This window comes from Hemibagrus wyckioides, linkage group LG04, assembly GCF_019097595.1.
Source record: "Hemibagrus wyckioides isolate EC202008001 linkage group LG04, SWU_Hwy_1.0, whole genome shotgun sequence".
NCBI classification, from domain to species: domain Eukaryota; kingdom Metazoa; phylum Chordata; class Actinopteri; order Siluriformes; family Bagridae; genus Hemibagrus; species Hemibagrus wyckioides.
Window position 1 is genome coordinate 24,048,699 of NC_080713.1, and position 25,851 is coordinate 24,074,549.

A 25,851-nucleotide genomic window follows, 5' to 3' on the forward strand; every position below is an offset into this window, starting at 1 on the left:
CACATCTTCTGCATCCTCAACACTTACACCCACTAGCTTCATATCCTCATTTATTACATCCATATACCTCCTCTTTGGCCTTCCTCTTTACCTCCTGCCTGGCAGCTCCATGTCCAACATTCTCCTACCGATATACTCACTCTCCCTCCTCTGAACATGTCCAAACCATCTTAATCTGGCCTCCCTAACTTTGTCCCCCAAACGTCCAACATGAGCTGTCCCTCTGATGAACCTCAACATCTTCAGCTCTGCTACCTCCAGCTCTGACTCCTGTCTCTTCCTCAGTGACACTGTCTCTAAACCATACAGCATGGCCGGTCTCACCACTGCCTTGTACACCTTCCCCTTGATAGGAATGGACAGTACATAATTAAAAGACTGCAAACTGGACATCATGTCCAGTGACATCATGTAGACAGATGCTCATGCAATTCTGTTGGATTTTCGACCCGGAGCTGCTCTGGAAATTCTATGCAGCACCTTCTGTTTGTGAAGAGGTCGCGACCTTTGTTTACAGTATTTAAAGCAGGTTTGGTTTTATATTGTTGGTACACGAGCACACCGAAAATATGTATAATGGCAGGTTCAACCAGCTTTCTAAAGGAGACCAGTTTTAGGATTAGCAAAAAATCAAACATTACGTATGTGGTGCTTACCAATGTAATGTCCTCCTCTGTTTTACTTTTAAAATACAACATAATGTAAAATATTTTCATACATTTTTGTCTGTAAAATGATGTAGTTTATTGTAATATACACTGCTAGTCTAGCAACAGGAAAGTTTGTTTGAATAACTTTTTAAAAGTCCATTCGTTGAAACAGTCTAGATCTAAACTAAGCAGAAGTCTTTATCACTCTAATTAGACTCTTTATAAGGCACATGCATGTTTTATCTATACAGTTGATAGGTTTATTCTGTCCCCCTTTAAAGTAAAGCTCAATTAGGATCCGAAAACCGAGCAGCTATTAACTTGCACAAAGATTTAACATGTCTTATTTAATTACTATTCAGTTTCATTTCGTTTGGTCCGCAGCAGCAGTAATAGTAATTGAACTGTAATAAAACTACTGATGTTCAGAAACTTTTGACTGGCAGTGTAGTTCCAGTTCGAGTTGTATTATCTGTCACAATACAGAGGGCAGACAAAATAACAAAAGGCGAACGAGGAAGGACCCTGACTGTGAAGTGACTAAATCACAATTACAAACACAGCTGCACAAGTCAGTTATATCAGGTTAATCACCAATTAACAGCATGGATCAGCTATAAAATTGGTCTGTGTGATTTCTAAACCATATGAGGCAATTAAAAGTGTTCCAAAAAGGCCGGAGAGTGGGTGTCTGAATTACAGGTGTAAGAGTACAGCCACAAAAATAACCACAGAACCGACTGAACGTATTTTTCAAACCCGAAACACTAGACCATCTGCTTCACAAAGCTCAAATTTATGTCAGGGCTAACATTTAGAAACAATAACGTATATCAAATAGAAGTCTTGTGTTTGAAGCTGCATATGTGGTGTAAGGAGCACAAAACCTGGATCTTTCATCTTGTTTCCTACATCTGGGTGGATTTATCTTTGGATGCCTTCAAACCACCATGGCTGGCACCAACTGTTAAGGGATCTGTAAAAAATTGGGACACTTATCTTATGGAAATCTTTAGATCAGTGATTGCTTCAGACAGTTGTATAACAAATACAACAAATATGAGGACCAGGTGCATGAATTTTAGAGGACTAGGTGCATCATATGGTGTTTCCCAGACACCTGGATTTGGTCAGATCTCCTCAATCACCAGAGAGTTGGAGATCCACCTACTTTATCATTTAAAGAACAAACGGTCCAATGTTCTACCACAAACCTCTCTGGATTGTATCAAAGCCTTAAAATAAGGGTTAAAACTGGAGGTAAAGGAGGTAAACATGACATTAATATATTAAATTGTGTTACTGTTATTTTACCCTTACCAACATTTTGGTGTATTTTCCTCTATCTTTGCTGATCAGTGAGTGTAGCTGTGTGTGTACATCAGTGTGTGTTCACTATACTGTAGAGAAGTGGTAGTGTTTTTTCTTCATTTAGTCCACTGCAATGAGATTACACCCGAGCTGACCCTCACTAATGTCACCATATATAAACTGATCAGTAAGAGAGAAAAACAACACTCTAACACCAACAAAATCAGACAGATATCTTCTCTTTCTTAACAATACAGCATGCAGCTAGAACGTTCACATGTAGCGATAATGGTATTGTGTGCTGTGTTGTGTGGTTAGAGAAGAAACCATAACAGGCACAGATTGATATCCGGCTATTGCTTTTGTGCAGAGGTTCTTAAATTTTAAGTACAAAATGATGATGAACATGATCCAACCAGTCACATATCAGCCTCATTGTGTAGATGTATATGCTAAGTTCTTATTCGTCAGTGTTTAATTTCTGAGCTTGACCTGGCTTGACCTCACTGTGCAGATCACACAAATCTGGTCCTGTCATGGGCAAGCTAGCAAGCTAGAGCAGCTCTGGCTGGGTGTGTCTTCAAGTTTCTATATGGACAAAACGTCATTTATACACATCATTCATATGACTGATACATTTATACAAATGATTTTTTTGTACAATTTTTGGTAGTTGGTGCACTAAATTAAAAGGGTTTCTTTTCTTTTTATTCTTTGTGGCTCAGACAGTTATAAAGAAATGATTTCATTATATATATACACTGCCGCTCAAAAGTTTGGGATCACTCAAAAATTGTATTGTTTTCCAAGGAAACACACACGAAATTAGTCTGAATAGAAAATATAGCAAAAGAACAGAGTTAGAAATAATGATTTTGACGGAAATGGTTTCTTTAAACTTTGCCTTTATCAAAAAACAACAAAAAAAATACCTTTTGCAGCAGTTACAGCCTGGACATTCTAGCTGTCAATCTTTCAAGATAATCTGATGAGATTTCACCCCATGCTTCCTGGAGCATCTCCCACAAGATGGATTGGCTGATGGAGTCTTCATCTGTAGCTGAAATCAAGCTGAAATTTGCAAGTGATCCCAAAGTTTTGAGCAGTAGTGTCTATGTATACCCCTCCAAATCACTGAATTCAGGTGTTGTTTTTCAGGGGTTGGGCGAAGACTGCGAGTTAGACCTTCTCGTCCTACATCAGTGTCTTACACACAAATGCACTTCTAGAGGAACGGTCAGAAATTCCCATAAACACACTCCTAAACCTTGTGGAAAGCCTTCCCAGAAGGGGCTGAGCCCAACCCCTGAAAAACAACACCTGAATTCAATGATTTGGAGGGGTGTCCCAAAACTTTTGGCAATATAGTGTGCATATATATATCTATATATATATATATATATATATATATATATATATATATATATATCTATATATACATGTACATATACTGTATATGTTCTTCCCTTTTCTGGCTCTCATAGCCAGTTAATACAGAGAAGAAAAATAACTGTATTACACTGTACTCCTCTTCCAAAATCAATCCTGAAGCCGTTTTTCCCTAAACACTATATTTACTACCTCATTTTGGGCTTTTTTTTGGCTTTTTGCCATTAAAGACTAAAGCATTTCTGTTCATAGAATCATGGAACTATTTAAAATATTCCTTTATCATTTGACAGGCAGGATATTTCTTGCATCTGACTACGAGGAAATTATGCAGTATACAGTGATGCGGTATTTGGTCTTCTAACACATCCAAAACATATTGTGTGTGTGTGTGTGTGTGTGCGCATGCCTGTGTGTGTGTGTTTGTGTGGACAGACCCTCTTTCACAAATACAGCGCTGTATACACACTTCTCCTACCTCCTACTCCACTCAGCTTATACATGTAGGTTTCTAATTGCACAACCTATCCCAGAATATACACCGCTGAAGTGAAACTAATAACGACGGGGAGTCGAGTCGAGCTTCATTAGTGTTTTTAGTTAGTAGAATTAAGCTGCTGAAATGTTTCATACATTATTCACAACCTCTGTTAATGTAATTAAACATTCATTTAGAGTCAAGGGCAGAGAGAACGAGAGTACCACCATTCCTCCTCTCACCAGTAGAGGTCACCTACTACCTATCTCTCCACACAGTGACCAATACACAGATTTGACACAGTGTACTGTATGTAGTGTGAACGAATAGGGCAAACTGTTTAATTCTGCCCCACCTTTAATAGTGAGTGAAGATAGAGCCTGGGAATTTTGTCTGTAAGCAGTGATCTTATCAAAATAGCAGTGCAGGCCAACATCTGTGACAATACTGCAGGGATCTGAGGTGTTCCTAAGTGAATGAGAGAGAGAGAGAGAGAGCACAACTGTGGATAAATTGCAGGTTTTTAGAGTCTGGCTGTGATCGAGCCGCTCAATCATTACTCTGTTAATTCAGTCTGCTGAAATTACATATTGATTTTCAAAAAGGCACAAGCAGAGTTAGACAGATCCACATATACAGTATTTCATACATGACATGACATACACAAACATACGCAGGCACAGAAACACTCAGTCTGTTGCAAATCATTATGACTACATGTCATCCGCAAGTCAAATGAAGTCCTGCCCACTAGGAGAGCTTGAACTCTGTCTTGAACTTTGTCAGACAGCAAGAGAGAGATCGTGTGTATGTGAGCATATGAAACTGAGAGAGAGAGAGAGGGAGAGACAGAGACAGAGAGAGAGAGAGAGAGAGAGAGAGAGAGAGATATTATATCAGTCTGTGTGTGTGAGAGAGAGAGAGACAGAGCACTGAATGATAGAAAGCACATGATTTGGGTTTAAGTACTTGCACTCAGGCTCTTCAGGACTTCAGAAGGTGTGAAAGCTGTACTCATCTTAAACACTAACCACTACACTTACAGAAAGTAGGACACAAACCCCAGCAGACTCCACCTTACTTTAAACACGTCTAGACCGTGTGAGTCTCTGTGTGTCTGTGTGTCTGTGTCTGTGTGTGTGTGTGTGTGTGTATCTGTGTGTGTGAGATGCTGACAGACTGTGAAAGAGATTGTAAGGTTGTGTGGTCAGGTGTGTGCTCTTTCCTGGCCTTTCTTTTTTCATTTTTTCCCTTAATTCTCACTTCCACCCAAAGCTGCCCAGAGACAGACAATGACATTAAAGCAGTACCATGATAGCACCTCTCTTTCCCTCTCTCTCTCTCTCTCTCACTCTCTCTCTCTCTCTCACTCTCTCTCTCTCTCTCTCTCACTCTCTCTCTCTCTTCTCTCTCCCTTTCTTCTCTAGGATAGCTGTGCACGTGTTTTGCTGTTCAGAGGAGCGAATAAAGAGATAAAGAACTACAACAGCCAAACTGCCTTCCAGGTGAGAGCACAGGTCTCAGCGTTCACACGATCCACTCAGCCGTATTTAACCTTGCACTCTCTCTCACAGACCGTTGCTTTAACTACACGACTGTATGTAGTCTGTTTTATTGTGCTCAAGTCATTTAGTTTGAATGGCATTTTTTGGATAATCTGTCTGTAGGCTGCTGTTGATAAGCCAAGTGATCATTCATCTGTCAAGATTTACAAAGCCTTAAAAACGATACCGTTGACACCACAGGAAATGTGAGAGCTGAACCCATCAATATCATATATGCCTGGTCTTTGCACATCTAAATGATGATTTTAGTTACTGTCACATTCCCTCTATCTCTCCTTTACCTGCGATAATAAATGATCCACCTGCATGGAGAGGGAAGCGATGGGCTATTAAATACTGTTTATATTGCTCTCTCATTGAATTGTACACATTGTACTGCATAATCCAAAGAAATGGTCTGGGTTATTGGGGACATCTATTGATAAATAAAGGGTTAAATTCAGAAAGTTTCTTACCCTGCCACCGAAGCACACTTTATACATCAAGAGAAATCACAAAACATTTAATTGTCAGTTATATTTTGTAAAAGCTGTGATGTAGAATATATCACATGGTACAACTTGTGATACAGAAGAATGATATAGAAAAAAATTGCACTGATCATCATTGTCCATTGTCATGAGTGGATTAAAAAATACAAAAAGATAACACATGACTGCAGAGCAAAAAACAAATTAATTCGAAGGCCACAGGCAAACATATGAACAAATATCTTTAGCTTTAAGTATTTGACCATAGTTTTACCATTCCATATGTTTCTGATATCAATAATAATAACGTGTCTTACCCGTAATAATAAAAGTCTTACCCGTTGGTAAACCTTCAGCATTCACCCAACAGTTAAGGCTTAAGCACCAGAATAAGGCTTCCTGTGTAATGCCAGGAAAAAATAAAATGCTACTAGACAAGTATCCCTGAGATGGATGGTGTAGGTTAGGTATTCCCGGGTCACATCCAGCGTTCCCGGGATAGTGACCGGATCCACAACACCTGATCAGGATAAAGCACTTCCTAAAGATGAATGAGTGAAAATTTACATCATAAAAATCAATTTGTTTTAGACTGAGCTAAATGTTCCTGCTTTCGGCAGACTGGCAGAATCTAATCACTGCACACAAAGTAAGGCTTATTATAAATGATTATTAAGTAGGAATATTATGACAGTCGAGCAGGTGGTTTAAACTGAGGCTTTTCTACAAGTTCCCATAAATGACCGTAATTGCAGCAGATGATATGTAAAGACACACTTTAAATTCATGCTCATGTAATTATGTGTTGTATTTAGTTGTGTTTAGAGACACTGCTTCCTCCTCACACAAATTAGGATTGACAGAGACTTCCAGCACAGCTCAAAGTTAACTTGATTTCACAAAAGGAAGGGAAGGCAAACGTACCCACAGAGCCATTAGACAGCTGCCAAAGGCTGATGCAGCTCTGTAATGGAGAAAAGCTAATCAGAAGAACAGAAAGAGAGAGAAGACAGAGAGGAGGAGAGAGCAGAGACGGAGGCCAGGAGAAGCAAAGAGAGTGAATGCTAATTGTCTAACTGATTTACGTATCGTTAATGTGACTCCATTATATCTCTGAATCAACACTAAACTCCGGCTGTATGTGCACTCAAACCCTCTGACCCCTGTTTTAATGTGCGGCGCTCTAATTAACGACAGTTTCACGTTAGTCTTGTGTTGTTGTGGAAAGTAGTTGTTACGCAACATATTTATAAGTGTGATCATGCGAACGTGTGGGTGACTGGATAATTAGTCGGGAAATAAATATCATAGCCATGATTGAAACGTCTCGTCTTCTTTCTTTAGGTGGCTATTATAGCTGGAAATTTTGACCTGGCAGAAATAATAAAAGTTCACAAAGCATCAGACGTTGGTGAGTGGACAGATTGTTTCCATTTATTTTCTTCTCCTGAATCATTCTGCAGTTACTGTATGATTTCACTGCACTGTTTCAACCTACTATGTCACACATCTGATGACAGAGAACAAAACATTTCAACAGTTCTCCCAGCTCTGAGGAAAGAACAGAAATCACTCTAAATGCGCATGCAATGGGAGCAGTTGTTGTAATGGGTGAATAAATGGTTAAAAATGGGTTATGTAACCTGGAATTCAAAACTACGCTCGGATATTAAAAGGTCTTAAGGTCTTAAAGCTGTTTATGCTTATGTAGGTCTGCTTGTTATGCTTATGTCCTACTTTTCAACACTGGAGCCATAAAGCATAAAGTCATTCTGGTTATATAACTTGACTTAATGACATGAAACTTACTCTTGGAGCTTTCTGCACCTGATGAATGCAATTCATCTGGAGAAAATCATGGCAGTTTCATTTGCATGAATTTTACCAATGAGTTGAGGAAGCAAAACGGTGCTAGTCCTTAAGAAGAAAAAACAACGTAGAGTGCTCACACAAAACTTTTCAGTTTTCTTAATATTGCCTTTCTTTACAGTTTGGGGAAACAAATACGTTATATGCCAAAATCTGGTGCTATCCAAGTGTTTGATGAAAAATAGTTCCATCTAATTTTACACAAATTATGTACAAATACCTAATGTCCCAGGGATGTCCCAATCACTGTCCATTACATGCAAGGTTTTTCTTTCTTTCTTTTGTTTTTGTCACAAATTTCTAAATTCCGCTACACATCCACACGATGCACATATACGGACATGGTTAAGATTAGGTTGAAAAATGCTGGTGCTCTCTTAATTTCCCTGTAGCACAGCAAACCCAGCATGTGATTGTCATATCCAAACGAATATGACATCGTTCTAGCCACCAGTGCTGTAATTAAAGGATCACATCATGGTGCTGTAGCATTCAAGCTCAGGAGCTGTGTACACATGTACCGAGAACGGGAGTACGATCTTTTAAAAGCAAAAGGACAACATGGCAAAGTTTCACAAGCATGAAGATGGCATTTCATCATTGGGATTGAATTATGCTTCATTCCTTCAGCCGTTTTTTCTCTTTGACTCAGCCCTAGATCTCTTATGCTTGGTTCTCTCAATCTCCCTTTTGTCGACAGAGAGAGAGAGAGAGAGAGAGAGAGAGAGAGAAAGGTAAGGTAAGGGAGAGTGAGTAAGAGTGAAGGGTCTCTGTGTGTGATTGGGCATTTGGCCTTTTCACTGAGAATGGATGATGAGTGTAAAGGAAGATTTAAACCCATTTTACAGCAAGAGGCCTTGAGTATATGTCTTCACTTGCTATGTGGCCTCGAGAGACATTACTGCAGAATTCAGATACCAAGAACAAATTGCTCATCTATGCTTGCATGCTGTGTGGTGTTTTTGTTTTTTGTCTTCTTCTTTTTTTTTATTAGGTAAATGCTTTAATAAAGGCAATATCTGCACGAGCTATGATGACGAAACCTTTAGAAAAATCAAAAATTTTAGATCGCTTTTACAGACTGATAAGGTTAACGTCTTCGGCTTTTACCCTACAGTGGAAAAACCTGCCTCTAAATGAAATATTATGTTAATCCAGTATCCAGTAATACAACTGAGCAAGGAAGACAGGCTCTCCGGTATCCATAAAGCAGTCTATCAGAGTCTAACAGCTAAAAAAAAAACACACAAATGCAGTCTTTCCTCATAATATTCCTAGAAGTGCTGGCCTATTAAATCATCTGACTGACATGCTGTTTAGATTCTCAGAACGGATGACATTCTCCAGCCAGAAGAGCCATTATGGAGATAGTGAATAATTGAAGGTCAGTTGAGATAAAAGAATCTAAGAACAATTAAAGGGGCGGCGTATTTGTGACCACTAAGTTTTTAAAGGGAAGTGGGTGGTAAAGGAATGAATCAGAGTATGACAGTGATTGGTTAATTGCTTAAAAACATGATTAAATGATGCATGAGGAATTAAAGTCTTCTCATGGAGTAACTGTGTTACTAATGTTAACAGTCAGAGTTGAGGTCCATTAATGTTTTGTGGCATATAATCATCGCTATGGTTTATTAAACAGGCACAATGATGCACTCCTATCTGTAATGAAGTCGAAGAAGTGGTTATTTGCATTTTACACTTTTGCATCATTTTTTTTGCACCACCTCTTGCACTTCCTCTTTATTTGATCGTATTTACTGACTGTAAATTATTTTCGGCACTGACAGCTACAGAAAAAAACGTATTAAAAAAGAGAATGATATTACTTTTTTGCTGTTTGAAAGAATCCCAAATGATTTGTTGCTTTAAACCAAATGAAGTGTTTAAGCACAAAATTCTCAAATGACCAGGAGGCACATGATGAATGTTGAACGTTTTTCCGACCATAAGGGATGCGCAAAACAGATTTCTATTACACCAACTATTAATACACTATTTTGCCAAAAGTTTGGGACACCCCTCCAATTCATTGACTTCAGGAGTTCCAGTCACTTCCATGGTCATAGGTGTATAAAATGAAGCACCTTGGCATGCAGACTGCTTCTACAAACAAATACAAACATCTTCTACAAACTATCCGTGATATGTTGCCACCTGTGCAATAAGTCCATTTGTGAAATTTCCTCACTACGAAATATTCCACATTCAACTGTTAGTGGTATTAGTCCACGTAAAGTCACAGAGCGGGGTCACAGTGGGGCACAGTGCACAGAAGTCGCCAACTTTCTGCAGAGTCAATAGCTACAGACCTCCAAACTTCATGAGGCTTTCAGATTAGCTAATGCATAGAGAGCTTCATTGAATGGGTTTTCGTGCCCACACAGCTGCATCCAAGCCATACATCACCAAGTGATGTATGGCACACTTCTCTGACCGCCAAATTCAGACTCGTCTATCAGATTGCCAGCTTCTCTTGCCTGGTGAACTGTACTTGCCTGACTGTATTGTGCCAGGTGTAAAGTTTGGTGAAGGGGGATTATGGTTTGGGGTTGTTTTTCAGGGGTTGGGCTTGGCCCCTTTAGTTCCACTGGAAAGAAATCTTAATGCTTCAGCATACCAAGACATTTTGGACAGTTTCATGCTCTCAACTTTGTGGGAACAGTTTGGGGATGACTCCTTCCTGTTCCAACATGACTGCACACCAGTGCACAAAGCAAGGTCCATAAAGACATGGATGAGCGAGTTTGGTGTGGAGAAACGCGAGCCAGACCTTCTCGTCCAACATCAGTGCCTGACCTCACAAATGCACTTGTAGAGGAATGGTCAAAAATTCCTCATAAACACATTCCTAAACCTTGTGGAAAGCCTTCCCAGAAGAGTTGAAGCTGTTATAGCTGCAAAGGGCGGGCCACAGATTAAGAGTTGGATGTCATTAAAGTTCATGTGCATGTAATGGCGGGTGTCCCAAAACTTTTGGCAATATAGTGTATATACTATATAGGCAAACATTTGTGGACACCTGACCATCATGCTTATATGTTTTTTGAACAAACCAATCCTGATTTAGTCCCTTTTTGCTGTTATAGTTAGCTCCATGCTTCTGAGAAGGCTTTTCACTAGATGTTTGAGCATGACTGTTGGGATTTGTGATCATTCAGCCACAAGAGCATTAGTGAGATCAGACCCTGATGTCGGATGAGTGCAGTCAGTGTTCCAGTTCATCTCAAAGGTGTTCAGTGGGGCCGTGGCTCAGTGAAGGACATTCAAGTTCTTCCAGTCCAACCTTAGCAAACCATGTCTTCAAAGAGTTCATCTTCTGCCCAATGTTTGGGCTTCATTATTCAAAAACACTGTCTATACCATTGTGTGCCTCTTGTGGGTCTTTTTGTCAAAAGTATCACATCTGGCTGTGTTGGTCAGGTGTTCGCAAACATCTGGCCATATAGTGTACATAAATTCGGCATAGTGATTTGTGTTTGCCTGCACACAAATTCTCAAAGGATCTATTAAATCCACCAGACTACCAGTGTATCTGGTATTTGTACTTATGTAAAATTGAGATCTGTGAAAAGTTTGGTTAAATTAATAAAGAATTCTACACTAACAATCTCATGATCTTGGTTTATGGTTTATACCAAGCACACAACAGAAGTACATAGTTGGAGAGGCTGAGATGATAAGCTTATCTCCTTCAGCAAGCAGCATGAAGTGTTTTTTTATGATGTTATATTTCATATCAGTGCAGTGACCTGCAAATGATCTATGTGCATAATATGCTTTCTGCTGTTGTGCAGTTCATCCGACCCTTTCTTGATAAATGTGTTTTTTCCACTTTAATGACTGTTATCTCTGCCTAACCTTCTGTCATACAGTGTGCTCTGTTTGCTGATCCACTCTGAGTGAAATGTGTGTGTTTCTTTCTCAGTGCCTTTCAGGGAAACGCCTTCCTACACAAATCGCCGGCGCGTAACAGTAGGAGGCACTCTGACCTCATCACGCTCCCTGCTTCGTTCCGCCTCCGACAACAATCTGAACGGGGCCGAGACGGGTACTGCCCACTCTCCAGTACCCTCTCTGCGCAGTCTGCCCCCTCTGGCACCCGTCGGAGGGGAGGCAGCAGCTGACGGTAGCCTCCAGAGCACCGGCAGCTCCCGCTCCTCCCACTCACGCTCACCTTCTCTGCACCGTGTCAGCGAGGAACCCGATCCTCCTGTCCTGCGCAGACACCCCACATACACACACGGGCGTGGCCGCCTCAGGTGAGCGCAAAATCTCTATGTGCTGGTTAAATAATTACGGTAGAAAAAAGATTTACTGCAGCATATTGCATAGGGTTGAAGTTCCTTTAAAAATAAAAAAAAAAGGTAAAGATATTTCCAGGTTTATCCAAGCCAACAAAATCCAGATTCTGTGAAAATTATAATCTTCCTACATAATGCCCGTATTTCCTGGTGTTGGATGTCTTGTATTTGCACGCTGAATCATTATTGGCTGGTATATTTTATGACACAATAACCCTAACTTGCCAGAAACTCTGATTTTCCTGTTCCACAAAATCCTTTAAAAATGAAGGAGCAAAAAGTGACATCATACTCATCCGAACATTATTAAAAAACGACAATGTCAGTATCATAATCAAAGATCTGATTGGCATTTAAATGTCTTCTACACTTTAATCAAATATTGAGTTCTTGACATGAATAGATTTGTGCTGGAACCCTTGTGCTACAGGCGCTACAGTGTGTGTATTGCTTCCTGTTTGTTATTGTACTCTAATACACATTGAAATGAGACTGCATGGCATTGTGGGGTAGACTCCTGAGTGAGCCATGTGTTATAGTGCGTTATTGGATTTTGCGGCAATATTGTCCTCAGTCTCATGTTTGTATTTATTGCAGGAGGATTACAGTTAGGGAGACTGATGTGATTTCAGAGACGAGTGGGTATTGCAATTCATAAGTGTTTGTTATGGGGGGGGGTGAAACGCTTTAATATGAAAGCCGAACTCTTCATACTACATTGTGTGTAAACAAGAAGCACTTGGAATTGTTAGGAGTTAGCATAGATGCTAGTAGTCCGTGTCACTTTGACAGTGTGTTGGGGTTTTTTATTTCACACCTTGACCTGACTGACTTGTTTAGCGTTTGAATTTTTTGACAGTGTTGGTATATTCAGGAGCATTTAACAGCCTCTCTCTTTCTCACACATACACACCCACGATGAGGTCCTGAGGGGTGTGTTCGCTGTGTTCTGTCCTACTTGTCCATCTGTCAGTGTGTACTGATACACTGTCCCCTCAGAATCATCACCACTGGCACTTGTTATCTTGACCACAGAGGGGTGTGTAGCTCTGTTTGTGTGTGTTAATAAATGTGATGCAATTGTCTCTGCCCACAGGGTGAGTCTATTTGCAATGGTATCATATCATCTCTCTCTCTCTCTCTCTCTCTCTCTCTGGTTATTTGCCTTGTGTCTCGCTGTGTCCACCTGTCTCTCCCCAAGGTAAGTGTGGGGACCAGGGGAGTGTGTAATTAATAGCATTGTCAGTCCCGCCCACTCACTTCCTGCTCAGGGTCAGGTGAGGCTATGGCCCTCTTCTTTCCAAACATTCCCAAACTTAAAGGTGCAATTTATAATTTCATTTAGTTTCAAGGATAGCAGAGAGCAGTAAAAAAATGGACAAACCAAAGTATTAAAGGTGTCATCAGCGAACACTATGTCTGAGTGACCACATGAATATTTGTGACTCGTAGAGACTGTTGTAGAGTCTTCTTCAGAAGCTTGTTGTTTTCGCGTTTGGAAACTTCTGCAGTTTTTATTTATTCTACTGTTTTGTTTAGTTTTTGATAATTATAAGTTGCTCAGAAGTTACACAATTCCACTTCACTATATACAGCTGTAGAAAGAAACAGAAATCTTTTCACACTCTCCGGTGTCACCCAGGTGAGGATGGCTTCCCTTTTGAGTCTGGTTTCTCTCAAGGTTTCTTCCTTATATCGTCTCAGGCAGTTGTTTTTTTTCTCTTGCTACCGTTGCCTATGGCGTGCTCATTACGGATAAATAGAAATTTCTATTTTAAACTTTATAATTTTTGCTCAGAATATTTAGATTTCTGTAAAGCTGCTTTGAGCCAGAGTCTATTGTTAAAAGCAATATACAGATAAACATTATCACATTCACAACTGCAGTAAGCTTTTGTTTTTATTTGGTTTCATTTTAGAAATAGCCTTTTTGTCACGTATACATTACTGCACAGTGAAATTCTTTCTTCGCATAGCCCAGCCTTGGAGGTTGGGGTCAGAGCACAGGTTCAGCCCCTGGAGCAGAGAGGGTTAAGGGCATTGCTCAAGGGCCCAACAGTGGCAACTTGGCAATGCTGGGGCTTGAACCAGTCTTCCAGTCAATGGGCCAGAGCCTTAACCACTTGAGCCACCACCACCCCAAATTTAGTTTATTTATCGATTTAAAATGCCGGGCCTCATACAAAAATACGAGCGGTAATTACGACCTTGTGATGGCGTTCATGTGTGTTCATCTCTTAAATGCAGCATAAAATAAGAGGGAAAATGATCAATGTATACAGCGTATACAGTATAATAAACATTAGTCATTATATTAGAGTGAAAGCAGTGATTGATGGCAGATGATATCTGTGTAGAAAAGTCTGCTTTGTTTGTCCACACCATGTTTTCCTTTCCCTTTAATACCATACTCTTTTACTCTCAGTTCTAGTTTATTTCCGTTTAATGTTTTGGTTCATGCACTAGCCCCTTCTTTCACAGTGTATTTTTTGTTTAGCTTTTCTTCGTTTTTCAGTCTCACACCCAATCTGAAGGGGCCAATCTGAAGGATGCTCTTGCAGTGTTCAAATTCATGCGTCATAAATAACAGCTGCATTCATCTCCTATTTTACATATTTGCAACCCAGCTGCTTCGACTCCATATAAACTCACAAGTGCCCGTGGGTCAGTGGGAAACAATAATAAACACGAATGTAATATTTGCGTGCGGTACTACACTACTGCTGCGGTCTAATATTTCAAGCAAATCATTTTAACACATTGATAAATTCTGCTGTAATTAGTTCAGCATTTGGAAATGCTTGATTACAGTAAAGCTTGTAGGAACTGCAACATTTAATGACTGCATTTTGAAACGTGAATAGAAATATTGGCAGGAAATTATCGGGAAGAATGGTAAGGGTTTTGCAGCCAGTTAACTCGAGGCTGTATATTTACAGTATTTTTTACTTAGACATTATTATATCTGAGTCTCACGGTTAATGTGGAGGCATGCGTGAAGAAAAAGATGAGTGGTTTCAACAAAAGTGATGAGTAGCTCACGAGAAATCTGTTCAATTTTTATTATCCGGATTATTAAACTGTATGATGGTAAATTATAAACAGTTTATAACGTTCTTCTTGCTATCGCTGCAACGTCAGAGGGTTAATAGGACACAAAGCTCCATCTCTCCTCATCAGAGCTTCTCCTCTACTGAAGACACGAGAGTCACAGGCCTTTCTTCATTTCTGCTGTTTCATTACACCACCAATTTATGAACTCTTCAGAAAGAGAGAGGGGGAATGGAGTGATTTATCGACGAAGAAAAGGAAATCCATTTTGTTTGTGCAGCCCAGGTAAATGAGGTGTCAGTCTGAAAGAGCAGCCGTTCAGTCTGGAACCTTCTGTGATGGATTCTACCCTCAGGATATGGCCGAGACGCAGGTCACTCCCTCGCCTCCATCAGCAGACGCACGCAGGCAGTGGGACAGAGGACGCAGGGGCAGGAAAATGCTCAATTTCTATTGGCTCTGACAGACTGAGGGGCTGCTTAGTAGGTCAATACGACCGTCCTCAGTCCTGTCTCGCTTTTTAATCCTTGTTCATGCTTTACAAAGTAAATGCAAGATGCTGGGAAAAGGAAAATCTTAGCTTTCATCTTTCTCACAGCCCTCTCGCTGTGAATAACAAAATCTTGTACCTAAAATAATTCTCTCTGTCACTGCAGAATGAAAGGTGAAAAGGAGAGTGAGGGAGGTAGAGAGGGAGTGGCTGCGTGATAATAGCAAATCTCCGAATTTGCTAGAAGGTTGGATTGACCCAAATACACACACGCAAACGTGAGACCTTGCAGAAACACAGTGCACTCAATTAGCCCAAGTTGGGAGGAGCAGAGACTGAAAGACACAAAGGGACAAACACTGAGACAGGAGAAGCAGAAAGAATGGAGCGAATATCATCATCATTCCATCACAGTCAGTAGCAAATGGCTTTTTAGGCTTCTTTCTATTTAAAAACCCTTTACTCAGAGCCTTTTGCTGGTCGAGATTTTTTACTTTCTTTTACTATTTTTTAGATTACTCAAGTGTCAAGTCAAACTGGTTTTATTATCATTCCTCTATATCAGTTGTATACACTGGAATAAAAAGCTGCAGCTTCAGGACCATGGTCTGACATGTAATACAGTGAACAGGACTGCGTAAAGAGCAAATACACAACAGGGTGTGTGGGCAATATATCTAATTTTCAGCAAGATAGATTAATGTCTAAAAAACAAACGCTACAGGCAACATTATGTGCATATTTATGAGCCCATAGTGTCTGGTTCTAGTGTACCAGCTTTGACAGAAGCCCTTATCTAGAGCGACATACATTTATCTCATTTATACAACTGAGCAATCAAGTGTTAAGGACCTTGCTCAATGGCCCAGCATCTGTAGCTTGGTGCTCCTCTGACCTTCAACCAACCTTCAGATCAGTAGGCCAACACCTTAGCCACTGAGCTACCACTTACCTCAAGCTTCACCCTTAGTGAAACAATCATTTGTAATATCTGTGTTGTGTTTGTCTCTCATTCACAAAAAGGATATCAGTTTGTCTAGTGCTAGGGGACGAATACAATTAAGCACATACTGTATATGTTTCTGTTCTCTCTAATCATAATCCAGCCATCTTCTTTAGTGCTTATCCTACACAGGGAGCCTGGAGCATATCTGAAGGGACTCAGGACACCTTGGAAGGGGTGCCAACCAAATCACACATTACAGACAATTCAGAGATGCCAATCAGCCTACAACGCAAGCCTTTGGACTAGGAGAGGAAACCAGAGTAGTCACAAAAATGTCCAGATAACAGTGTAACAGTAAACCGGAACCGTGGACTACAAGAAATCGTCACTGAAACAAAAGCTCTGTTGACACTAAAGAGCTCTGGAGATTAGTGCATCTGAGGGCTATAGCAGGAGAGCTGCTTCTGTCTCTTGGATCAGCCGGTCCACCCATCTGCTCTTTCCAGCAGCTGTGACGAGGAAGAGAAAGAAAACTTCTGACTCATTGTTGACAACAAAACATGCCAGATTCAAGACTTTTGGCTTAGGCTTTTTTTTGGTTGCTGTTGTTTTTTCAGTTTCCAAAGCTCGACTGGTGTTCATGAGAACGGGGCAGATGATTCAGGCAGGATGTAGACAACAAATCATGTTCAGGAGGTGTTGTTCACAGGTTTCAGTTTTACAGTGGTTAAATGTGCGTGTAAGAGAGACAGAGACAGAGAGGCCTTGGGCTTTAAAGCTATAGGATAGATGAGAGTCTGTGGGGGATGAAGAGAGATTTGGGAGCTCATCCACTTGTAGCTGGAGTGCTGCTGGTGCGGTAGAGGAAAGAGCTTCAAGGCCCTGAGGACGAAAGAAAGAAAGTACAGTAAAGTTCATTTGGTCTCGTTCTCAAAGTTTATACTGTGATAAACAGTGTTATTTCTGGATGCATAGAAGAAGACGTGCATTTGTGACAGAAAAGATGCGTGTTTTGAGCACCTAAATGTTTAATGTTTAAGCCCTGGAAGCAGTTTTCAGCCCAAAGGAAACCGCTGATAATTTTCAGGTTTTCTGACCCGTTCATCTGGAGCATCACATGGAGCGTTTAATCCCTGGTGTGTTTACACTCTTGGTGCAGGTGCAAACTACTGGCCACAACAACTGCCGCTAACCAACAAGCACCAAACAAACATACCTCGATTCAATTCAACCCTGACACAAATACAGGAAGTGGATAAAAGTCTTTTCCAAGCTACACAAAAACGTATCGATTTCTCTCTCATTTGGACTAAGCTCTCTGAGAAATGAATAGATGAGGAAGTCCCCTTAGGATTGTGCATTATGAAGCGTATTAAACTAACTAAGATTGGATTTAGCTCAAATGCAGGTATAATGAAAAAGAACCATTCAGGCTGGTTTGCTAAAAAAAAAAACGGGGCCTTGGGTTCACGTTTATCTGCTTATAACTAAAAAAAAATGAGAAAAAATGTCATGAGTTAGACGTCTGCATGCATGTGGACTGATGTGTGTGAAATGGGATGTTACTGCAGAGTCGGGTGATGATTTTCAGTGCTGTTTATTATGGACTGGCACTTCACACTGATCGATATGGAATCAGAGCGAACCGTGACAACAGGAGCCCTCCCTCTGTGACAGCCTTCTTTCTCTCTCTCTCTCTCTCTCTCTCTCTCTCTCTCTCTCTCTCAGTGTCTTCATTCCCTCTCTATCATTATCTCTTAAAAGCCCATCTTTCTGTTCTCTGCCCTGTCTCATATCTCTTCCCTCTCCTTACTCATCCTCTTATGTTTTATGTCCTTCCTCTCATTCTCTTGCCTCCACTCCTTCTTTTCTCTTTGTCCGTCTCTCGCTGGTCACTGCGTGTTTGCAAGCTGCAGTCCGTCCGCTCCATGCTTCCCTGCAGTAATTGGAAAGCCATCACTGAGCTCAACATCCAGACTGGAGTAAGGGCAGAGAGAGAGAGGAGGGAGAGGGAGGGAGGTGGGACATAAAGTCTGAGTGTGTTGATGGATTTTGCTGGTGAAGGAAAACAGGAAATGAATCAGATTTTTCTTTCTTTTTTTTTTTTGTACAGGAAGTCTGATTGAGGAAAAATAACATAAATGACTGAAATGATAGCCGTGTGAAAGTTAAAGCATGGGATGCTGGGAGATGAGAGAAAGAGAGAGGAAAAGGGAGGAAGAAAGAAGAAGGGCAAACATCACAGCTGCTAGGAAATCAGGGGGTAAAGAAGCAGACTATTATTGCTTTAATAAGCATACGTTCTGGGATGATGTGCAGGTAATTCTCTCTGTGTTACTGTAAGTGGAGGAAAAGGAGATGTGTGTGCGGGTGTGTGAGCGTGTGCATGATGAATGGGCAAGTGGGAAGGCTCTGAGATGAATGAGACAGACGTAGAGCAGCGGCTACTCAGCCTGCAGCTGCATTAACATTCAGAACCTGTCTCTCGACAAGAACGAGGGACAGATGAAGAGAGAGAGGGTAAGCAGCTAGCAAGCTGTGGAAGGAAGAAGAGAGAGAGAGAAATATTGCAGGAGAGGGGAGGGCAGGAAGTCTGAGAGGAGAGGAAAAGAGAGAGAGAGAGAGAGAGGGAGAGAGGAGGGGCGTGTGTTGATTACGGCAGTGGAAGCTGTGTGTGTGTGTGCGTGGCTGGCAGTTTAGGGTGGGGGGTACGTCTCACTCCCCACGCTAATCAATCCAGACCCCCCAGCACCAGCACGTTGTCATTGCTGACGCTTGGCGTGCGGGTTAGAATGTGCAGAGAGGGAGTGTGTGTGCGGGAGTGTGTGAGCCCAGGCACGGCGAGAGAGCGCAGCCGCGTCAGCGCGAGCGTGTGTGTGTGTGCGTGCGTGCAAGTGAGAGCCGTGGGGAGCGGACATGCCCAGCTCGCCCGAGCTCTCGGCGCGCGGCACGACAGGCAGCCGCTAACGGGCGTGAGGGAGAGGGAGGAGAGGAGAGAAAGAAGAGGAGGAGGAGGAGAAGGGAGGAGGAGGAAAAGAGCGGGAGATCAGCGAGCTGCTTTTGCATGACGGCCTGGCCGGTCCAGGACTATTGAGGAGAGGACCTGCACACACCGAGCGTGTGTGTGCGCGCGCACCTGTTTATGTGTGTGTGTAGCCACACACACCCGCTCGTACTTTACGGGACCATGTCAGTGACCACTGCATTTGGCTACCAGCTGCCTGGCATCACCACGGTAACCTATGTTTTTGTTTACAGCCCTGGGACGGTGCAGCGGGATGTCAGCCCTCCTCCTGCCGGGCCCTCGCACACACTCGCTGGTGCCCGCGGGCCCAAACGGAAACTCTACAGCGCTGTGCCCGGGCGCACCTTCATCGTAGTGAAGCCCTACACACCCCAGGGAGAGGGAGAGATCCAGCTGAACCGTGGAGAAAGGGTCAAAGGTGAGTACCACCTCCCTGTGACACCTATGAAGAGGTCAAATGGCTTCTGGTGCGTAGATTTGGAATGAGGAATGTTAGCAGGTAGACTGTGTACTGAGAGTGATGTGTGGTATTGAGGCTCGGTGATATGATGGTATGCTGCCAGTGTTGTGGCACTTTCTGTGGGTATCATGAGTTCTTCTTCGATCACTGACCCGAAACTGCATGTGGCATACAAAAAAAAAAAACCCTGGTAAATAGTTGCATGTTTTTATAGATAACTCTAATTTTAATTTATTATTATTTCATTTAACTTAATAATTTATATGATGTATTTTTCAAGCTTTACTCACTTTGACCACTGTCTTTCTGTCATTTTAAGTTGAAACATTTTTGTTTTGATAGTTTTCCAACTTTCAGCAAACTTAAATAAAGCATTGGTTGTTGTGTATCACCCCATGTGGTATTAATATCTGACCAGTATCTCAGCAAAACTGATAGATGATGCTGCGTGTGTAGACGCTGTGATGCCATGTGAGCTTATAATGTACAGCAGGGATATAGCAGGATGTACAGGTGGGTGTTAAAATAATTCATTCTTCATACTTGAAGAGGGCAGATGTGTAAAAACTCTAATAATCTCTAATAGGAAATATAAAGCTGTGTCCCAATTCACATATACACATGAACCTGTCCCATTACGCACAATGGAAAAGGCGGAACGGGGCGGAGCTTTTAACAGATAATCACCTCTGGCACTAATTTTGTTGGACTTGGTTATAATAAAATGAAAACTACATAAGTGAGCTAGCTAACATCTGACTGTTCGTTTCATTATTAACATTTTAAATTAGCACAGGGTATTACTCAGCAGAGTTTACTAATGCAGAGCGCGTCCCTTCGTTTATGTGCCCCATATGATAAGCTGTGCTGTAACGATGATCTGTACATGCCCTTAATCTGATAGCTAGTAAAGTAACATGTCCAGCTTCGGAGTGATAGCGGAAGTCTTCACAGAGAGGACTGACTCTTAATTCTGTACTCAAGTTTGAGTTGTTGCATGACGTCATGAAGAGAAAAATGAATGGAATAAACACTGTAGAGTGTGTGTGTGTGTGCGTGTGTGTGTGTGCGTGTGTGAAAGAGAGTGATGCTAACTATTATGAATGAACTCAGTTAGATATCCTGAAGAGCTCTAGCTTTTTTACCTCTTTTCACCTTGCTTACTCCTTTCCTTTTCATCCGTGTGTGTGTGTGTGTGTGGGTGTGTGTGTGTGTGTCTGTGTGTGCTCATGTATTTTGTCTTATGTGTTACTCTGCTCTTGTGTCCATACATGCTTCATTCCAGAAAACCACTCAAATGCAGTGGAAGGTAAAGAACATTCCATTCATCCTACTGCCCTTGATCACACACACACACACACACACACACACTAATCTCCCCACCTGTCTGCTCTCATGCCTTGATGTCACTCCTTACCTTCATCAAAATCTTTCTCTCTGTTGTTCTGGACAGTTCACTGTTTCATTTTGTTTCATGTAAAGCTGCACATAGCTACACACCTACACACACACTCACACACACCACATACAGACATATATATATATATATATATATATATATAGTGCACTGATCCTCCAAATTAGAACAGCAGAGGTCACACTCACCCCATGCCTGTGCTTTACTTCTGGGCAGCAGGTGCCATTGAACCCGATGAGTGCCAGGATGGCTGCTGTGCTGCTGGTGGACGTGATGCTATGATGGTGGCATTTTGCCTTTTGTCAACACATTTTCCAGCAAAACCATATGCCAGAAATACGTCAGAATACTCTGACGTAACAGGGCCATATGCCTTTTGAAAGAAAAGCAGTTTTCAAATGTTTCTCCCACAGCATACTGTACATAATACAGATAAACTGGATGCAATGTTAAACTTCTTATATATACTGTGTGTATATATATATATATATATATATATATATATATATATATATATATATATATATACAGTATATATGAAGAAGTTATTTATTTTATTTATTATGATTAAGTGAGAAACCAGTGTAAAAGTGAAGTGTGTACCTTGCCAAGTTTCTTCAGTTTAGTGGCGGCTTGTTTATATTAATCATTGGAAGATTTTCCGCGTATTTTATTACTCACTTTAATGGGTTAATGGCTGCACTTGATGCCTTGAGAGTTGCCATAATGCAAAGCAGTAATAAAATAACTTTTTCTGAATCATTTTTTTCCCCTCAAAGCGTTATTCTTACTGTTGATTTAAAGTCATTAGCCTTATCTCATAATGATCATGTTTTATGCAAAAACACATTGTAGACTATTTCTGCACAAGCATGACTACTGAGCAAAGCTCTGTGCCATTGTTCTCCGGCTTCATGAACGATCCCAGCCCCAGCGGCTGTGCTCTCACCACCATCACTCTCCTGATCCATTTATAATGCCCCTCCTTTAATCTGCATTCATTAATGCAGAAGTTACTGATAGTGAGAGCCATCTTGACTGGCCCATTTTCAGAGCAGCACAGACAAATTCATCCACGCCGACTGACCTAATAGGCTGTAGAATGCCATTCACCCCTGTCTGATTACACGCCTTTACTGAACATCTGAGATTCAGAGCTCAAGCTGCTTTAACAGGATCTGGAACTGATCTGAGAACAGCAAGCTTTCACCTCCTGTCTCATTGTTTGCAATTGCTAATTCTATAAAGCGCCTGTTTTTTTTTTTCCACACTGGCTGAAAGAATTAATGAGGAGTGAAATCTAATCGCTCCCAACTTATTTTCGGGTCTTACAGATCAGAACAAGAAAATGAAAATTGTCCCCGTAATAGCTGTGTAACTGAAACTCAAGTCGTTTAGGCTCTGAGGATCTGAGGTCATGGTGAAGATATGTTCTTGAGATTCATTCCAGGTTTGTTTTGATTGTTTAGCATTTCAATTTATGTTGACCAACACTATCATGCTGTGAAATCTCCCACACATTTTCACACTTTTCCTTTCCCTAACAGAATTGCTCATCTCTTCATTTTTTTTTCACGTTCTCCCTCTCTCATTGTATGGTGTTGACACAGGGGAAAATGCATATGAGGAAATCCTGCTTGGTAAACACAAGCGTTTCCGTTTTCCTGTATTTCTTCTGTTCTTTTATCCTAAATTCCTAATTTCCTGAACCGTTAAACCTTTAAGGTAGGGTACTAAAATAGAGAAAAGTTGTATGTTGAGATAGATAGATAGATAGATAGATAGATAGATAGATAGATAGATAGATAGATAGATAGATAGATAGATAGATAGATAGATAGATAGATAGATAGATAGATAGATAGATAGATAGATAGATAGATAGATTCTGTTGAGTTCTTCTGGACTTTTGTAGACTGCCCTCACTTGTCTGAGTATTCTAAACAGTCCTGGTCTAGGCTGGACCTTCCTGGATTCCACTACACTATCCTTACTGCAGACATGTCCTGAATGTTTATCTAATATATCTCATTATGAGAACTGACGAGAGATATTCCTCCCAGTTCTCTGACTTTCGTCTCAGTAGGTGCATTGGCAGCTCTCAATTGCCCCTTGCTGTGTGTGTGTGTGTGTATGTGTGTGTGTGTGTGTGTGTGTGCGCGTGTGTTTAATGCGATGGACTGGCACCTCATCCAGGGTGTATTCCCACCTGATGCCCAATGTTCCTGGGATAGGCCCTGGATCCAACATGACCTTGACAAATGACGGTTTCTTCTGCTTTCACACACCTCTGTCCACTCAGTATGAGACTGGTAGTTTCCTTGTAAATTTCCCATTGGGGTGAATAAAGTATCTATCTATCTATCTATCTATCTATCTATCTATCTATCTATCTATCTATCTATCTATCTATCTATCTATCTATCTATCTATCTATCTATCTATCTATCTATCTATCTATCTATCTAATTACTTGAAAAACAAGAGACTGCAGTAATACACTAGACTGTCCTGGAAACCTGTAGAATCTCTTAGGTCTGCCTGGACGGTTATGCGCTTGTCTACACTGACACTTCTAGGACACTCCAGAATTCCTGACTTCCTGTAGCTGCATTCACAGGCCATGAAGGTTGGTAGTTGTTCCTGAAGAAAAGGAGGTCACTAGATGCAACACCTGAGGATATAAATATATATATCCCATGTGTCTACAATGGTTATGTTTTAGCTTTAAAATGGGCATTAGGAGTAGACTTTTCTAGATTGTTGTGCCTTTGATATAACATACCTCATAGTCTTTATAACCCACCTTTTCACACCTTCACGTTTCTGACCAAACTTGAGAACGTTTTAGAAGTCCAGGTAATCTGAGGTCAGTAAGACAACTCAAGTCCTCTCAGAAATCCAGCTCTTCCCTTTTCAATGAAGGAAATTCACTTGACAGTATCACAATCAGTACAGTGGGCTTTTATATCACTGCTGAGAGTCTCTTGTTGCATACATGATTGTTAATATTCTGCACACATTGAATGTCCCAGAGTCATTAATCATGTTTGTGAATGTCTAATCTGGCTGTTATTTGCGGCCGTTTCATTTTCATGGCTGTCTGGAAGATGAATAAGTACAGATGAAGGAGAATCGGCTCTGTTGGTTCCTTAAACTGGTGAGGGAATGGAAACTGCTCTACTGCTACAGAGCATTCAAAACATGACTTCCTCGCAGATCTGCTCAGAGATCCGAGTCATAGTTTTAGTTGTTAGACATGCATCTCTTCCGTGTAATAAATATAGAAAGTCTAAATGCCATAGTTTGGGATTCCTCTCTAAAATCAAACTTTCTGCATTGTCCGAATTTCTGCCCATAGTGTAAAATGCAGCTGTAGTTTTATCCAGTAAATGAACATGCATCTTCCCGTATCTTAGCAACAGGTGCCTCCGGTTCACTTTTACATCTGCTCTTGCCAAATGATGTGACATTTGAAGCAGTGCCGGAAATCTCTCTTTGTTGAGATTGGGCCAGGATTTGGACTTTGTGACCCAAATAAGCACTTAGGGAGGGATATAGTCGTCTCCGAGGGAGCACACGCAACTTCAATTTTCCCTGGAGCCAAAATAACATTCAGTTAATGATGAGTCTGTTTTCTGTAATAGCGCCTTTGTTGAAAGACTCTACATTGTCTCGGGTTCATTCATACACATATTGGGTTAGGAGGTACTGTGGCATGGCTTACTGCATGTGTTGTAAAGATAGAGACATATCAAGTAGATGTGAGCGGATATTCTAAACGAGCTTACTGTAGTTTTGATTTAGACAAAATGAACGTGTCCTGTCTTCAGGAAGTGCATGCACTGTAAATCAGATTTTGTGTCTGCTATTAGTATTATCAGTTGCTGTCTCACCAAGCCTTTTGTAGCACAAATGTTTGTTTCTGCCGGCTAGTGACTAGTGCAGACGCTCTGCCCTTTTGGTTACTTCAGTCTTAGCCCACTGGACAAGTGGATGCTCCATTGTGCTGCTCAGGGTTGCCTGGAAACCAGTTAGTTAGCTAATTATGTGCATTAATAATGACTGAAGGAAAACGAATAGGTGTGATTATGCCACACATTGCATTTGCACCTCAGTGACCAAACTTTATCTTTATGTTCTCTTAAAATGTAAGGTGGCTGTGAATGACAGGGAGGGAAGTGGAACAGTAAAATTACAGGGTGAAGAGGTGAAGAAGGTACAGGAGTTTAAGTACTTGGGGTCAACAGTCCAGAGTAATGGAGAGTGTGGGAAAGAGGTAAAGAAGCGAGTGCAGGCAGGTTGGAATGGGTGGAGAAAGGTGTCGGGAGTTCTATGTGATAGAAATATTTCAGCGAGAATCAAGGGGAAGGTGTACAGGACAGTGGTGAGACCGGCCATGCTGTATGGTTTAGAGGCAGTGTCA

At 41.1% G+C, this 25,851-nt stretch overlaps 1 protein-coding gene across 11 annotated transcripts in view; it reads left to right on the plus strand.

Moving 5' to 3' along the window:
* shank3a (SH3 and multiple ankyrin repeat domains 3a) overlaps positions 1-25,851 on the plus strand; it is a 253,618-nt gene that overhangs the window by 165,012 nt on the left and 62,755 nt on the right. For all 11 annotated transcript variants that reach the window (XR_009204503.1, XM_058388450.1, XM_058388454.1 and 8 more), the window contains 4 exons: positions 5,256-5,333; positions 7,208-7,274; positions 11,661-11,994; positions 19,782-19,966. Coding sequence is in view for 10 of the 11 variants with exons in the window: in XM_058388450.1 (XP_058244433.1) it covers positions 5,256-5,333; positions 7,208-7,274; positions 11,661-11,994; positions 19,782-19,966 (664 nt within the window). In the remaining variant the exon portion in view is untranslated. The remainder of the gene's footprint in view (positions 1-5,255; positions 5,334-7,207; positions 7,275-11,660; positions 11,995-19,781; positions 19,967-25,851) is intronic.